Source organism: Schistosoma haematobium, chromosome 3 (assembly GCF_000699445.3).
Source record: "Schistosoma haematobium chromosome 3, whole genome shotgun sequence".
Taxonomy (NCBI): domain Eukaryota; kingdom Metazoa; phylum Platyhelminthes; class Trematoda; order Strigeidida; family Schistosomatidae; genus Schistosoma; species Schistosoma haematobium.
This window is the reverse complement of record NC_067198.1, coordinates 28779725-28797646: the sequence shown is the minus strand read 5'-3', so window position 1 is coordinate 28797646 and position 17922 is coordinate 28779725. Positions and strand designations below refer to the sequence as shown.

Sequence of the window (17922 nt, the reverse complement as noted above, 5' to 3'; positions counted from 1 at the left end):
TATTCAAACTAGTATGTACCTCCTTCGACATGAAGCTGCACAAAAGCCTATCTCTCCCCATCCATTTCGTCAGATGATACGTATAAGTGGTTCCATCCCTTTGATTTTTGGGTATTTTTGTTTCGTGATACCTTGCGGCTGGCCAGTCGTCTATATTACTCTTGATACGTCATTTGCATCAATCTACTCGTTTATACCTGATGAGTTTATTTTTGTTGACTGGAGTAACCCAAAAGATGTTTACGCTATAGTAAGGCGACATTCATTGATCATAAATGTAATGAAGATAAAATTTACCAATAAGCATATATTGTTAACAGTCAAATGTGCATTTGATTTGAATTATTCTGTGTAGGTTTATCTATAAGACATTGATAAGTCGTGATACTAGCGGGATAACAGGTCCATTTAAAAAATGGTGGCAAGTTTTGGCGATTTAGGAAAGTCGGCCCGTGATATTTTTGACAAGAACTTCAGCTTCGGGTATCTTAACTTTGAGTTCAAAACCAAAACTGAGAATGATATCTCCGTGACATGTGGTGGCAAACACGACACAAATGCTGGAAGAGTTTCTGGTTTCTTAGAGTCGAAGTTAAAAGCTGCCCCAGGAGTTCATTTAAAGACAAGAGTCGATTCTAAATGGCTAATGACAAGTGAGTTAGAAGTCGACAAGAAATTCCATGAGGACTTATCTCATAATGTGATAACTACAATGGAGCCTGATTCAGGGTAAGTAGACAAATCCTCAAACCTAATTATTCAGAGCTAAGTCATTGTTGCTAAAAAATAAGTTCAAGAATGAATATTTCAATGCTAATCTGGATATGAATTTCAAATCAAAATATCCTCTGATCACCGGATCACTCGTATTGCCGTATGTTCTCATTCTGACATTATTCTCTTTAGCATCCCCCATTATCCTGCATTTCGCATTGGCGCACAAGCCGTGGTTGACAGTGAGAAGTCAGAAATTAGCAAAAATGTTTATGCAATCAACTTTAAGCAGTCTGATGTGCAAGTGCATGCTACACTCACCGGGCATTCGGATGTTGACTTGAGCGTCTTTCAAAAATTCAAAGACATGAAACTAGGTTTCCGTGTTGGTTGGCGACCAGACACTCGTGAGACGTCATTTGGTGCAGCTCTTCGTTATAAAACCTCTCCTACTGGGAAAGTAAAAGTCAAAATAGACCAACATTGCGTAGTTGGACTGGCTTACAAGCTTAAATTAAACTCAGGTATAATTTATATAGAAACATCTGTCACAAATCTTGGTACTCAGCGTCTATAATTATTTCTTTTTACGTAGATTAGTATTTACACATGTCATGTCGCATTGTGCTGTTGCTAAAGACTTCAGTAATTAGGCTAGTACACACATACTGAAGGAGTATTTTGTATAGTTCGTTAGGAAAACTTTACAGAGTAAGAGCATCCTTGATATGCATGAAGATTTCGGCCTATGCATTTCCCTCATATCAGTCAATAAAACCAGTGTGCACCATAGATTATGCTTATTTATGATAAATGATATGAAGTAATATGATATGGCCAAGTCTTAACATACACTAACAAGTACTGCCCCCCCAAGTTGGTTGACAAAGATTAAACATGCCAACAATCAGTGTTGACTCACGATAAAACGAACCTGGTATTATCAGGAAAGAAATAAAATGGCATTAGGTACAGTCTATCTAATGATGAATAGTCATTTGTTAAAGTTATTTAACGACCGTATTGGTCATGTATTGTAAATCCGTTGGGTAATTAGTCAGTCATTTTCTGGAATCATAACCCAACTCCAAGCAGTCAAAATGTGCACGGCGAGATACTATCTCAGCCTGCGCCTATTGGTAGTTGAATCAAACTAAGACTTCAGAACGGTTAGGTTGCGAGTCAGCATTATTATCAAGTCTGTTAATCCACTAGTCAACGAAAATTGATTTTATTAACGCAAAATCAACTTCATCGATCCAGTCGAGTAACTTTTTTTACTTTCCAAAGCTTAGAGACCCTCATGATCCTATCTTTAGCGCTCCGTGAATTTTTTTTACATATCTGTGCCAGTAACCCATTTCATGTAACTTTTAAATTCTTGGTTCAATGAATCAACACATCTCCCAGTTCGATCATTATCACAGATAACTAGGTCCGGGTACTAATGCGCATGATAAATCAACTCATTCACCAGGTAGTTAGGTATGAGTCATACTGAGTGTGAGGACTCATTATATTACGTGGTTTCTCAAATTATAATAGGTGCGTGAGGTTTTGATCCTAGAAGTCAGTCCCCTGAACCACCATGCTACGGTTTCAATACAAGTTTTTATTGAGTCATTTCTAATCCTATGGAATGGTATACTAAATGTAACATGCTCTTTACAACGACACTAATTTACTTTTTACCACTGATACCTGTATTTGCGCTTTACTGTTTTACCATCTCGCTAAGCTGTTCCTTGTTTATTCAAGATGTGCATCACATAAGATCTACCTATTATCGATCGTAACTAATTCACTTTGATCAGTTCGTTTATCAACATCTCTTATCGTTAATTTATTTATGTATCTAAATTTCACCACATCCTACAAAGTTCACTCTAATCTTTTTCATTTGACGTTGTTGACATTTGATATTTAATTTCACTCTCCCTATCTAATTTTTCATAGAACTAGGTATTAAGTCAATTAGTAACGATTTAAACTGGATTCTTTTTTACTTCCAGATGCGTGTTTGGCATTGTGCACTCAATTTGATGGGAAAAATTTGGAGAATGGAGGTCAAAAATACGGCATCATGTTCAAGTTTGGATCGTAACATAAACATGGTTGTCTATCTCTAGGTTTAATTATGCTTAGACCGGTGCTTGCACCCCTGTTAGATTTTAACACTGGTTTAATTACACTTGTAAAGTGATCGACTTGTCTCTGTTCCGAAGTATATGACTGAATTCATTCTGTTCTACCAAACGAAACAAAATGTAGCGACCTTCGTGTTTTGTGTTATCCGAACCCTCTGTTGCGCTACGCCGTCTTCCTCATCTAACTTAATACGTCAATTGCTAACGTCCTTAGATGTATGCTTTCCCTAAAATCTCACGAGTTTTCCTTCGTGTTAAGCTGCACATCGTTTGAAGTAAATTAAAATGTATTGTGTCCTGGTAGTATCTCCGGATTTCAGCTTCCTCGATGTAGAAAATCTTTATCCAAAGATTACCAAATATTTGTGTTACCTTATTACATGCAGTTAACTCATTTAAGATGCATAAGCGTAGAGGGCGATGACGTCAGCTTTTGTCAAGTTTTATCTAGATTAAAGTAATTTGAGACTAAATGCAATAATATGCCCTTATAAAACTTGAAGACATGGCTAGGCTCCTGTAGGAATGTAATATTTCACTTCTTAATGACCAGTGTTATGTTCATTGTTTAACCTTGATCCAACATGCAAGAATACATTGAGTGATACAATATCCCAGTACTTGTAAATTTGAATGGGCATAAGTCGGATTTTAAGAAGCATAACTAGTGCTTTGAAAAGACGTCTAGAGCTAAGATGCATCTTACAGCTATCCTTAAGTATGTTAATCACATCTAAACCCATAATGTACATGAATGAGTGGAAAAGGATGGGAGATTAGGTAGTCTAAAGGGTGGAATAACCGTAACAATAGTAGTGGTCTATCTAGCTTTGGTTAATATTTCTCCAGTGTCTGATATCATTACAAAAGATCATCTAGCATTCACAAGTAACGAAGCAGTGGCTGCTCACATTTATAATATCTCGTGTTTACTTTCGTCACACTGTTGAGCCAACTAGTTCCAAAACACTATCCAAGTCTTTTTAATGACAATCTAAAGGACGGTTCTCTTCGAGAAATCCAAGTAGTTCTGTCAAAGTGATTTCGGTTTCTGGTGAAGTCACTAGTGCCAAACTCTCCGAAGTCCCATAGTCTTACGGAACAGCTGTCCACCACCAGACTTTCATTGGTCATCTAACAAATTAGTCTGTGATGTAAAACTACAAAAAAGCTAATGAGAAACAATTTTTTATATGGCAGATAATCTAGTCAGATATACTTCCGGGAACTTTTTGTCGATAATGTGTTTGGATTACAGGAAACTTTGAAACCTTAGAACATTATATAACCATCTTCGGATTTGAAAATAGGACGTGCACAGCCCCACAAAGAAGTCGAATCTTTTATTTCTTGCAGTTCACTTTGCATCACCAAATAGCAAAACAGTGGTCCATATTTTCGTGGGAGTTGGTTAAATCTAAATTTTTCCAAAACTCTGGCTTTCACTGTTCCTCCTATAGATGTCAATCCATAATAAAAACTGTATGCATACTATAATTAAGTCATTCTGGTTTCTTGACAAGTGTTGGAGTTTCATATGTATTGTGGAAGCTATCTTATGATTAATCTTCATAATTTCATACGTTTTCAGAATTGCACAAAGCATGCCATCACCTTTCTAGCATTGCACTCCTCTGAAATAATTCAAATAATATGAACAGACGAAATGGAGTGGAATTAGCTGCAATCTAGCAGTTAGTAATTAATGAGTAGAGAACGTCGAAATCAATTCACCTACTTCAGCTGTCATGGTAATCAGCAATGACTTGTTTAATTATTTGATTTGCTTGTGTGTATTCTCTACTACTTGGATACATATACTAATATGTATATTGATACCAACTTATTTTCCAGTTAATACAGTCTAAAAACCCTATTACATATAAAGTGATATTTAGTCCATGTTAGCTAATATGACCTGAAGCCTCATATAACTCCTGGTGTATGATAAGACTAATCGATACCCATAAATACGGCATCGCTAGTTATAGTCATAGCTCACCACAGTATGTAACTAAAACCTCTGAAAGAGTATATATAAATGGAAACATACGGAGAAACTTCAACAAATAGTTCCCCAAAATCCATTTCTAAGAGTATGAAGCTATATATAAATTCAATTCCTAAGGTGCATTGTAATACACAAACTGTGATAGGAAATAAAAGATACTGCCACTTCATGTCCATGAATAACTTTCAAATAAGTTCTATAAAATCTGACCAGCTAAAACTTGGGTTATTTCGTGTCCGAGAGCAATTTACTGAAAATTGATGCAAGTACGCACAAGTGTTAGGAACCATTAACTTCCTTATAGTAAATTCTATTGCACTAAAACTCGAACCCGGTTGCTACATGATACAGATGTAGTTCGAAAGTTTGACTAATGAAACGGGCTGAACATAAGAGGCTTTATATGTGTTGAGTAGAACTGCACGAAAATAAACCTTGGGCACTGATGAAGATTAATCGAACTAAAGTTCTCCTTATGAATCTTTTGATATGTGAATAGCTTACAGGGCGATAAGAAGTGAACACTTCTTATCGCTCATTGATAAGCATCAACCAATTTTGATTTGTACGATGCCAGACGGGATAATTTCATACTGTCATTTTTATTTGGTACTAAACAATCCGTGGTAGTCGACGTAAGGTCAATTCCTAACGCCCTTTAATTGTTAGTCGTTATCAATGAAGCATGATAGCACCTTCGATAAGACGTAGGTTCTTAATAAATCAAAAACTCCATTCCTCAATATCAGAGCTTTTAAGACCGTCTTGAAATCCCGTTTTAACTACGAACTAAGTCTATGTAGCAGCATAATCGGGATCTCAACCATGTTCCGATTAAAATAAAAAAAGCATGGTTCGTCACTTCAAGTTACTTTTATCAACCACACAAATGCAATCAAAGTCCGTTATGATGTCCAGTCAAGTAATTTAGTAGATATATTGAAAAGTCGCTAGATGAAATTTAGAATTAAGCATACTGAAGTCAGCTGTCATTAAGTAATATAATGTAGTTTTATTGTTACTACAGCAATAAATTCCATGTAATAACTAAATTACGATCCGTAAAAAAAACAGTTGAGTAGCCAATCGACGCATATAATGGGGTTTTCTAAGCCATCATTTTAGTCTATTTTTCTAGGTCAAATAGTAACAAACGGTGGCCATATAATCTAATTTTTATATAGCACTGATACTGTCTACATTTTATTGATTTACTTGACCTTTTTGTGTCCTTTCATTTCGTTTTCTGTTGTAAACAAAATTTTGTTAACATTTGACAATTTTATAGACCAAACAAAATGATCAATAATAATTTAAGTAGAATACTCTACTTTAAACAAACCCTATAGAAGAAAATGCCAGATATGAAGTATAGTTTCATGTGAACTAACTTTTTCTTCATAAAACAATTCTACTTAAGTATACATTGATTTGACAGACAGTGGAATTCGTTAGGTATTTGATTTTCTTATACTTAACAAAATTATTTAAATGAACTAGTTAATTTGGAGGATTATGGAATTCGGAGAAATCTGTTGTTGACACATTTCTATAGCTCCTGTACTGTGAATATATAATGTTAATGAAAGCGAATGACTTTCCTGTTAATCTTGTGCGTATAAGATATACAGTTAGTTGATAACTGGTCACAGATATTGAAGTCAAAATGTCGCTTAAATTGGTGAATATTTATGACAAAGAAAGATGAGCGAAGATCTGAGTTTATTAACATCAAAGCTCTTAATGTCTATGTGGTGGTTACATTTTGTGATCTTAGGCTGATAGTCTGAAATGCGTTTTCGAAGAGGTAGTGCGTGTAGGCACTTGTTAACACATCCGAATCTTTTACATTTTTGAATTCTTACTGTCCGGAAGTGTGGATGAATGTTCCATGTAAGGCATTTACTATACTTTTGTGATAGTTCACGCGTAAATAGAATTTTCCTCTTCACTCAACATTGAATAGTTTACACGATTTAATCATTGCCACACCATTCTTCTCTTTGAGTATTATGAACATCATAGCTGATATAACGTGGTGAAAAGACAAAATTACGTTGTTTACTCATTGTGATTCTTGTTCACCATTCCGTTTTTAATTCAGTATGAATTAACGCGGTCCGACAAACCATAGGCCAGTAAGACTTAACTAACATAGGGCAAACGATATTGTTTCAAGACTGAAGATTACAGTCATTTAGGTGTCAAAACATGGTTTACAGCACAACTACCAAAACTAGACTTAGTCTGAAACCTTCCTCTATTACTCACTAACGGTCTACTTCATCCCAGGATTTGATGCACATGTCCGTTATGACGTAGTCTGACATGGTGAATAAGAATTATAGTCACAGTCAAATTCACAGAATACTCTAATTTCTTTTAAATAAAAATTTCATCATAGCATGACAGTTTTAATGACTACATGAACGTAAGCTCGACCGTTATTCCGACCTAAGATACATATAGTCGGCGTGACAACGTGGAGTATATTTCCACTTGAATATTATTTAGTGTAATATTTGTTTTATTTTCCAGTGTGATGTTTTACTCAGTATAAAATTAATTTATTTTAGCGTGGTGTCTATTCAAGATATGATATTCCTATATTAATTTGACATGAACTATGCTAAGCACGATATGCAGCATGTGATTTGTTATAATTCTGGGTATTTTTCATGTGACTTTCCCCTAATTAATAATCAAATAGATGTACCAATCAATATACAAATGAGTGTATTTTCGAATAGAGTCGTGTTTTGGGATGAATAAATCTTCACTTGTATAACTCTTCCGTGTTTTTACTTCATGTCGTAGGAACTGCAGTGGTTCCTTGTTTCAATAATAAGTAAGAAGCAACCCATATATAATAATATCATGTGATAAAAATTTATAATCATGTAAATTTGATAAATATACAAGTTCAAAAGTGTACGTTATTGTATTCCATGACCTTAAAAATATTTTTTGACACACGGCAGAGGTAGTTCAACTATTTTGTAATTCAAATTAGAAAGTCATCATCTTGTATGTTTACAAATCATCTATACTAATTGCATCTTAAATTTAACTTTTAAAAGTATACTAGTCATTGTTTAATAGATAAAAAATAACTCAGTGTCAGATCTATTATTTTGAACATAATTATTTAAACAGTATCACGCCGAAACCATTCAATTACAGTAGAAATTTAATTCAATACAAGCAAACTGTTTATTAATCCCAAATCATTTTCATCAACATTACATAAATATTTCATTTGAACCACTTTACTTGAGCGGGAGGGTATACCTTCAACTAAATGCGTATACGTTTCGATGGACTTATATAGAATTTGGCAGCTGAAATTTTACCAAACGATCTACATCAGTCAACACCAGCTCAAGCATAGATCTTTCAACAAGTCAAACAACAGGGTAGATTTTTTTATTCAGGACCTGAAGCTCTTCACTCTTGACGGTGACTAGTTATTGTGTCGATTTTATGATTTAGTTTATCTTTAAATAAATCCGCAAGTGTATTCCCGACGTACAAATACAGAGTTCAGTATGTTGATTAATTATCAAAATGGTATTCGATGTTTCGACCATCAATTGGTTTTTACAACTTCATTTGATTCTTTCATGAAAATAATAACACAAGTATGCTGACGGTTTTTAATCATAAGTATCTTCGAAGCATATTCATCCACGAATGAAACGTACTAACTGGATAAAAATAAATTGTAGTAGTTGAGTCGATCTAAGCTACACCGCCATTGAAAACCTGTAAGCACTGGACGACCGTTTCATCCTAGGATGAAACTCCTCAGCAGTAGGCACCCACAATCATGCACTCGAACTCAGGATCTCCGGACTCGCGCACGAACGCTTATCCTATAGACCACTTAGCCGGCATCCAACAGACAAAACGACCGTTCAGTGATTCCACGTTTTCAATGGTGGTCTAGTTTACACTGACTCATGAATTCAGCTATTAAAGTTACTACGATCCCACAATAACTACAACCCCCATTCTGATAAAAAATAAATTTAACTTAATTATCCCTAGTTACGAGTTAAGCCGATTATGAAAGATTATTTGATTCCAGACTAAACCACATCATAATATAGTATACAAAAAGTTCAATAATTGAGAAGAGTACCCTAGATATTTTGATGTAAGATATAAGTTGCTCATTGCCTATTCATATAAGGTAGCTGAAATCTTGATAAACTTATATTATGCCAGTCCATATCTTTCTATAATTCTATGGAAATGATATACCTAGTGTTAGTCTTAGATATTATGAACGAATGATTCCAGAAATTTATGTATGTATTATAGTATTTTTCCAAACTGAGCCACCGAAGGTAAGGATAAGACGAAACAGTACGGTTAAGAATATCAAAAGAAGAGTAATTTTCACTGGATTTATTTACACTTTTTACTAATTAATTCCAACAAAATTTAGCTTCAACTATTGGTGTTCATTTATACTTTTTAACTAATAGACTTAACCGTGAATAAATACTACTTTCACAGCAGATGTTACTCTATTCAATATCTATCTCTTCAATAACAATGCGGAATGACATCGTTTTCACTAAACAACTTCATTTACTTTGGTAATTCATTTTCAATGAAAATCATGAGTTCTATAAATTTGACTGGTTCTTATCTTTAATCGATAATACAAACTGACAACAGAATAACTAATTTTCATATTTCTGTTCTCTAATAATTCAACAACGTACTATTTTCGTGAAAACTAAATATACTTGACAGTCACTTGTCAGAAAAAAATCACTATGCTAGAATGAATTCCGAAAATTAGTTGATTTGTAGATAATGGATACAAATCTATGCTGGTTCATTTTCTTTTCATATTTAAAGTTATCCAGTGATGTTTTGTAAATCAATAAAGAATCAAATTTATCTGAAATCTTTCCAAACATTGACTATGTAAATTTAGGAAAAGAGATGTTATGAAACAGATGAAAACCATTAACAAAATCAGAAGTTCAGTGGTGTTATTTACAAGTTGAAGTAAAATATTGAAGAGATCGATCCCAAACAGTACGAATAAGTATAATTGTTTAACTGAATATTTATATATAACTGCTAGTAAAAGTAAAATTGACAAATCAGTACCAGAGCATGAGACATACGTTAGATAGACTCTGGTCAGAGTCACGGTACTGAATGAGACTAACGGTTGGTTGGTTGTAACACTATTCAGGAAATAAGCACTGAATACTGTTTGGGATCGATCTCTTCAATATTTTACTTCAACTTGTAAATAACATCACTGAACTTCTGATTTTGTTAATGGTTTTCATCTGTTTCATAACATCTCTTTTCCTAAATTTACATAGTCAATGTTTGGAAAGATTTCAGATAAATTTGATTCTTTATTGATTTACAAAACATCACTGGATAACTTTAAATATGAAAAGAAAATGAACCAGCATAGATTTGTATCCATTATCTACAAATCAACTAATTTTCGGAATTCATTCTAGCATAGTGATTTTTTTCTGACAAGTGACTGTCAAGTATATTTAGTTTTCACGAAAATAGTACGTTGTTGAATTATTAGAGAACAGAAATATGAAAATTAGTTATTCTGTTGTCAGTTTGTATTATCGATTAAAGATAAGAACCAGTCAAATTTATAGAACTCATGATTTTCATTGAAAATGAATTACCAAAGTAAATGAAGTTGTTTAGTGAAAACGATGTCATTCCGCATTGTTATTGAAGAGATAGATATTGAATAGAGTAACATCTGCTGTGAAAGTAGTATTTATTCACGGTTAAGTCTATTAGTTAAAAAGTATAAATGAACACCAATAGTTGAAGCTAAATTTTGTTGGAATTAATTAGTAAAAAGTGTAAATAAATCCAGTGAAAATTACTCTTCTTTTGATATTCTTAACCGTACTGTTTCGTCTTATCCTTACCTTCGGTGGCTCAGTTTGGAAAAATACTATAATACATACATAAATTTCTGGAATCATTCGTTCATAATATCTAAGACTAACATCATGTGTATCATTTCCGTGTAGTAATATGTCAATATTTTTCAAATTTACTACAAACAGACCTCCTCCGCTTTTGGATATGTCAGTATTCTGGTATTTGTTTGTCATTGATATATTTCATCATTACCGTTAGTTTACTGAGTACATGGATTGCTGTGAAGCTAAAGAATCACGACTTTTGAACTTTTAGCTATTGAATAAACATTGACTTGTCTGTTGAGATACTTACATGCCTTGGATTACGGTCTCATATGTTAATTGGTAAACACTGCTATGTAGCCATTTAATATGCTGAAGACCTGTTTACTTTCCTTTGATTTCAGTGATTCTTTATCTGACAGGTATCCCTTTCATGTTACCACCAACTGTGTATACAAATTTACATGTACCTGCCAAAGCAGTTACATTGGTAGAACAGAAAGGAGAGCCTACGTCCGATTCAAAGAATATATTCCGGAAAGTTTAAGATTAAATGGATTGAACGCATTCAACAGTGCTATCACAAGACATCTCCTTGATACAGGACATGAAGTTGATATACTGAAGTCCTTCAAGGTGATTAACAAACAATCAAACCCCAACCTTTTGAAATTCGCTGAAGCGTTAGCAATCAAACGTTTAAAACCAGATCTATGTATACAAAAAGAGACAGTAATAAATCTTTCTTTACCCTGGTAACAATAACCTCCACCCTTTCTATTCATTTGCTCCTATCTATTTATTTATTGCGTCATTATTGCAACTCTTTCTGAAGTTTAAATTACATCATACATAAATGATTGATTTCAATTCATATTTTCTTTATAACCATTAATCTATTTTCATGAGTTCTAATCACTATTTCAATGTTCCAGAACTTTTCCTCTCCAACTTTATTTATTTATTCGAATCAAACATTTTATGAGCTCATTAACTCTATCTGAATCTTTGCTACATCATCATACACATGTATTGATCCTTCATCACCCTCTTATGTATAAGTATGTCAATATCTGTAATAATTTGAATTTCAAATAATTTAGGTTGTAATCAGCTGATGAGAACCTAACGAAATAAAATGAATTCATATTATTCTGCATCAATCTTTGTTCTTGCTCTATTTAAGATGTTAATCTATTAGCAAATTTACTTCAAATACAAAAATAAATAGCTTTCAGCTTAGTTCATTGATCACCAAAACAACACCATACTTCATTTCATGATCTATATAATTTAATTAGCATAAGAAGTCACAGCATGCTCAAGTAATTAATTATTTATTTATTTGAACACATAAATACTGGTACAAGGGGGCACCAGATATATATGCGCCACACAAAACAATGAGAAAAAGAATGTAAGTTGTGTATAAGAAAAAAAAGAACAATAACGACTACAGGTTAGTGTATGTTAATGTAATTTTAATAATAATAGTTGCGGAAACGGAAAGGTACAATCAGAAGAAATCTTTGAATTGAGTAAGTTACAATCACTTAATATGAAGAAAGTAAAAGAAGGTTACAGCAGGATCACCACTGGCTTCTATTTTGAGCCATATCTGATAACGTCTCTAGCCACTGTGTTGCACCATCTCTCGGACCCCAGCCAGAGAGTCGAGAAGGATCAACAGAAGCCAGCCCTTTGCAGTTTTCTTTCATACCACGACACGATGTCATACACTGACCACCTCTCCGCCTTTTCCAACCAATCCCAGCGTCGGCAAATAATGCACGACGTGGTATTCTCTGGGACAACATTCGTAGAACAACAATACAAATAGAATAAAATGACAATATTTACTCAAGTAATTAATTGTCAAACTTATTAATAACAATCTATTTAACAATAAAATTACTTTGATGTAATAATTTCTGACAATATTGATCTTATATCATAAATTTAAGTAGTATAATCAAATCCTTTTAATATTCATGTTATTTTCTGTACTTCATTATAATAACTACTATTAAACTAGTTTATATCTTTTTTTCTAGAATAAATCAAAACAATAAAATTAATTAAATGTTTTAATCAACTATTTAATCATTAACATCTATCTATAGATAGATAATTTAATAATATTGATTTATTAAATCCCCCAAATAAATTTTGTTTAAATTAATATACAAAATGGTTAATATTTAAATTTCTATTTAAATTTAAAATAATTATTAATGAGATATTTTGTGTATGTAATAAGAATATTGTAGTTGTACAATATTAATGTTTAATTAATTATAAAATATAGTTTAATGTTTTGACCTTAGAATTGAGATATAACGTGAGTTTTTTGTTGTTCTTTTTTTAAATGATTGATAAAAGTAATGGATTATCGATTAAATGTAATTCATAGTTACAGAATAGAATGAAGTATAAAATGTATAATTTTAAAGATGATAATATTAACAAAGATAATTGTATCATTGAAAACAATTGAAATTCTTCAAATCGTTTCTTCATATAAAAACAATTTGAATAATGATTTGTTAATCTAAAATATTCAAAGCTTCTTTATGTATCCGTATCAAAGTTAAAGTATTTCTTCATATAAAACTAGAAACTGATATTTATAGTTTCATTTATGAAGGTAACTTAAAGAATTTTATAGTTCACAGTAATAAGAGAAACATAGGCAAATATATGTAGTGTGGCATCTATGTTGAACTAATTAACATGGAAATTTATTGTGTTTGATGTTATCGATTTAAACCTGTCATCAAAAATATAACCATCTACTCTTAATTAAAAAGGTACTAACAATTAGGACATGTTTAAATGTCTATTATTTAGGACGCTTATCTGTAATGAGTTTAACTACTGTTGTGAACTATCCAATTCCCAGTCACAGCAACGTAATATCGGTCATCAACATCTGTTCTAATTTACTAGACTTATGATCTCCTAAACAATCATTCTTGAGATGCTTTGATACATTCGCATTATGGACATTCGTAAATATATCTTATGAAGTCTATTCCATGAAATTATTTTTACTAATCAGCTATGCAAGAACACAGAGAATATGTTTGACAAATATGTTGTGAACAAGGTTATCTGTTATACGACCATCGCAGTAATGCTAAAATTAGGGAAAGTTAGTTAGTACATGTACACATATTATCATGGAACGGATAAGACTAAGTTATTAATCAGTTTTTAAGACTACCAAGGAGGCCAGTATTTTTTTACTACGTTTGTCATGATTAATGCTCTTATCGTTTCAAAATCAGTTAATCTTTAGTTCACGTCTGCTATTATAATGTTAATCGTTTCAAGTATTGATGATCGATCCGCAGCAAATCACTTAGCATGGTTCACTTGAAGACACAGGATGAATCAAGTAACATTACCATTTTTTCATCAGTCTTCACACTGTCAGGTTTAAAAGACTCTAGGTATATCCCAAACTTAGGTACATGAAATCGACACGTGGAATATATATATATATATATATATATATATATATATATATATACCACACCTAAAACTGACCTTAAGTTACACGCCACCCATGTGTGTTTTAGAAGATTGAAATAATCTTAGAAAATAATTTATTTTAAGTTCAAAACATATCCACCGTTCAAGTGATATAATTTGTTTAGATTCTATTTTTGATTACTTTTTGTCATTATTCACACCTTTCACAGTTTCATTTTACTTAGATATTTCTTGTTATTAGGACTTAAATGTTATTTAACCTGCTTACTAAAATTTATCTGCTATATTGATTATCTTTCAATATATATAATCCATATGCCTCACTACATACACCTCGTTATCTCTCAAGTCCCTGTCACACTACTAGATCCCCGACATACATGTTGCGTGTTTTTTTAGTCGGCATTATGATCATCATTCCGGTCAACCATTCATCATAATATTCGAAAAAATCTGTTATTTTGGATCTGACGGTTCCAAAATTATGATATGAGATTACCTTGCACCTTATGAACATGCAGTCGGTTATCATTTGTAATCAATTTTATGTATAACTTTCTATACTCGATACTTCTATCGACAAATTCCTTTTACGTACGTCCGTTCTTTTTAACATTATTATTACTATTCCTATACTTGCGCTTTGGTCCACCACACTTACAGATGAATTTATGTAATTTGATCTTTTTTCTGATTTAGCTTTCAGAATAATCTCTTTAATAACTTTTTGTTGATAGGACCTAGATTCATTCTTCAAAGCCACGTAAGGCTTATGTTGGGAAAAGCCCACTTTATTTGATAACAACATGTAACTGTTTTTGCTCTATTTTTGGTGGTAAGTAAATCTTAACTGAACCCTATACTTATAGATTATTCCAACTAACCTACTATCATTTTTCAAGTTGGAGATCTTTTTGAGTAAATCAGTTATGAAATCTATTTATTGATTCTGTTAGTCTGTATTTCAATAATGATACATTTGATGCTGTGAAGTGTATTAATTATTAGCTTATCTGTTTACTTTACTTTCATTATGATTTAAGACTTTTTGAATTTTAAAATAAACTTAGACATGCCACATACATTCAGAATGTTTAGACTGCTAGAAAATGGTTGGCAATCTTCTCATTAAATGATATTACTGGTAAATTATATTTATCTGAGTGACAGGAATCAAAAGAAAATGTAAAATCTATATTTCTTGAATTCGTTTAATATTTCGTTCTATATTTAGACACTTATAGCAACTAAATGAACTCTTATATGGTGTTTGATTCCTTTATTTTAACGATTGTACATCCTTTTTCTTTTGTTTATTTCCATAACAGACCTGAATAGTAGTCGATTCAAACTTAGGTGATTGCAAAATGCATCACACTACTCACAGTAGCATGACGTTTACCTTAAAATTTTCTTTGTGAGTGTTCACCATAACTGACAGAAGCATTGTTAAAAATTGACTAAATTGTATCTCTTAACGATTTAGATATAAATAAACATTTGAAACAGATAAATAAATTTCTACATAATATTTCAGATTCTGTTGGTAAAATCAAGAGTATATTTCTTTTTGGCTGTTGTGAAGTTTGATTATTTTTCTAGGCTTCTTAAGCTTATCAACATGGTAAGGCAATACAATGCATAATTAGCAATGTATCTATACACCATGTGTAACTGAAATCTTATCTGCAATTTACTCCGTAAATAAACGTAGTTAATTGGGACTTTTTAGGTCTTAATGCTGGTGAGTGAATAACAAGAATTTTGTTACAAATCAAAATGTATCACTAAATACAGGTGTCAATAACGAGTCCTTACAAAAACAACAGCTTCGTGTCGAAAATTTTTGATCTTTTTATCTTCTAGCAGGTATTTTTAAAGCTTAAGCAGTAAGGATCCTTTTTCATTTATTCTGTGATTTTAAAAATTCTCATATTGTGATTGAGAATAACATATATAAGTGAACATTATTGTTTTCGGTTAGATCCTCATCAAGCTTCACCCTAATATACAATAATATTTATATGCATATACGAAATCATAGAACTAATCAATACAGTTTATCAGTCAGTGACAACATCGGAATAGATCACATAAACAAACAAAATAAGTAAGAAGCACAAATTGATAGTGTGGTGATATGTGTACTTAGTTGTTATAAGAATAATAAAGGTTGGAATCAATGTTTCAAAATAGGAAGTAGGTCAATGACTTGGAAAAATAGAGACATTGAAAAAACTTTCATAAAATTTAGAAGATCACGTAATTAGTAGTGTTCAGATAATTGGACATTGAAGTGGGTAAGTAAAAATGAACGAAAGAGTGTGGGAAATAATGGTAAATAAAATCTTTTAGGAAAGCTGATTCGACCATGGAAGAAATAAAGCTTCTGAGTAAAAAGACTTGAGAAACGTGTCAAATAAGTCCAAAAATTCGATCCAGAATGCAACTTATAGAAGTTTAGCCAACTCACGTGAATAGGAAATTATCGATGTCTATATTGAATGACATTTTCGGGTAGAATGATACGGTCACATTTTCTGCCTTGTTTTAGTTCAATATCAAAAGAATTTAATTTAATAACTGAGTTTTCTTACGTTTTCATCGAATGTCTATGCTTCTCATAAATTACATGTAAGTTGTTCTACTTAATATCTGATTATAGCAGCTATCGTATTAATTAGCTCTCCTTTTTGACTGGTAAATGAATCACCCTACCAAAACTGAAAACACTCATTGGCTTAATAAGCTTTATGGACGAACCAATCAGGTATAAGATAACAGGTCTAAGATTTTGGCGCGAAATTCACCCATCCATTTGGCTAAATAGAGTTTTAGCATTGTAACTGATATCAGTTCGTGATGAAAACCCTAAATGTAACCCTAAGCACCAACTGTAAATCATAATTCTAATTCATCACACTGGTTTATAACCCTCATTTGATCCTAGTTATTAGATGATAACTCTCAAGGTCGCTCAAAGGTCGTCCATAAATTATAGTCTCACCGTACTTTCTGATACCTTTGTTATCTATTTTTGCAGAATTGAATATCACCTTTCGAATAAACGGTGCATGATCTATTCAGAAAGAATAAAATAATATTTCTATATTAATAGGAACATTTATTTTTTATACTTGGTAACCCTCTTTTATGTTTTATCAATTTATCTACTTAATGTTCTTTAAATTTGGTTACTGATTTAAGAATTGTTGATTAAAAAACTGGATGATAATCCTTGCTTAGGTAATAATGCACATTCAAATTTTTAAAATATATATATATACAACCGTCCTCTTCACTGTTGTGGTGGGCTGTGTTTGGAATACAATATTTATACACAACGGTGCTACGCGAACCACCCAACTGACTACTTGAGCAAGAACACAGGAGCGGACGAGAAAGTATATTTGACAACCGAATAAAATACACAAGTATTCATATATATATATATATATATATATATATATATATATATATATATATATATATATATATACCCTTTTAGAAAACATTCCGTTTCCTAGCCAATGAAATGTATTTCAGGTCACTTCTGATGTTGTCGATGTTCTCATTTTGTTAATTCTGACTAGCTTACCACATCATA

The 17922-nt window shown here is 32.1% G+C and overlaps 1 protein-coding gene across 1 annotated transcript; it reads left to right on the top strand.

Annotated features, from left to right (window-relative positions):
* The first annotated feature begins 231 nt into the window (after positions 1–231).
* Positions 232–12759, top strand: VDAC1_1 (Voltage-dependent anion-selective channel protein 1). Its single transcript, XM_051213519.1, has 5 exons — positions 232–729; positions 764–874; positions 907–1238; positions 2727–11878; positions 11921–12759. Exons 1-4 carry the CDS (start codon positions 416–418, stop codon positions 2816–2818), a joined length of 849 nt encoding a protein of 282 aa, XP_051069507.1. The 5' UTR covers positions 232–415; the 3' UTR covers positions 2819–11878; positions 11921–12759.
* Positions 12760–17922: the final 5163 nt, after the last annotated feature.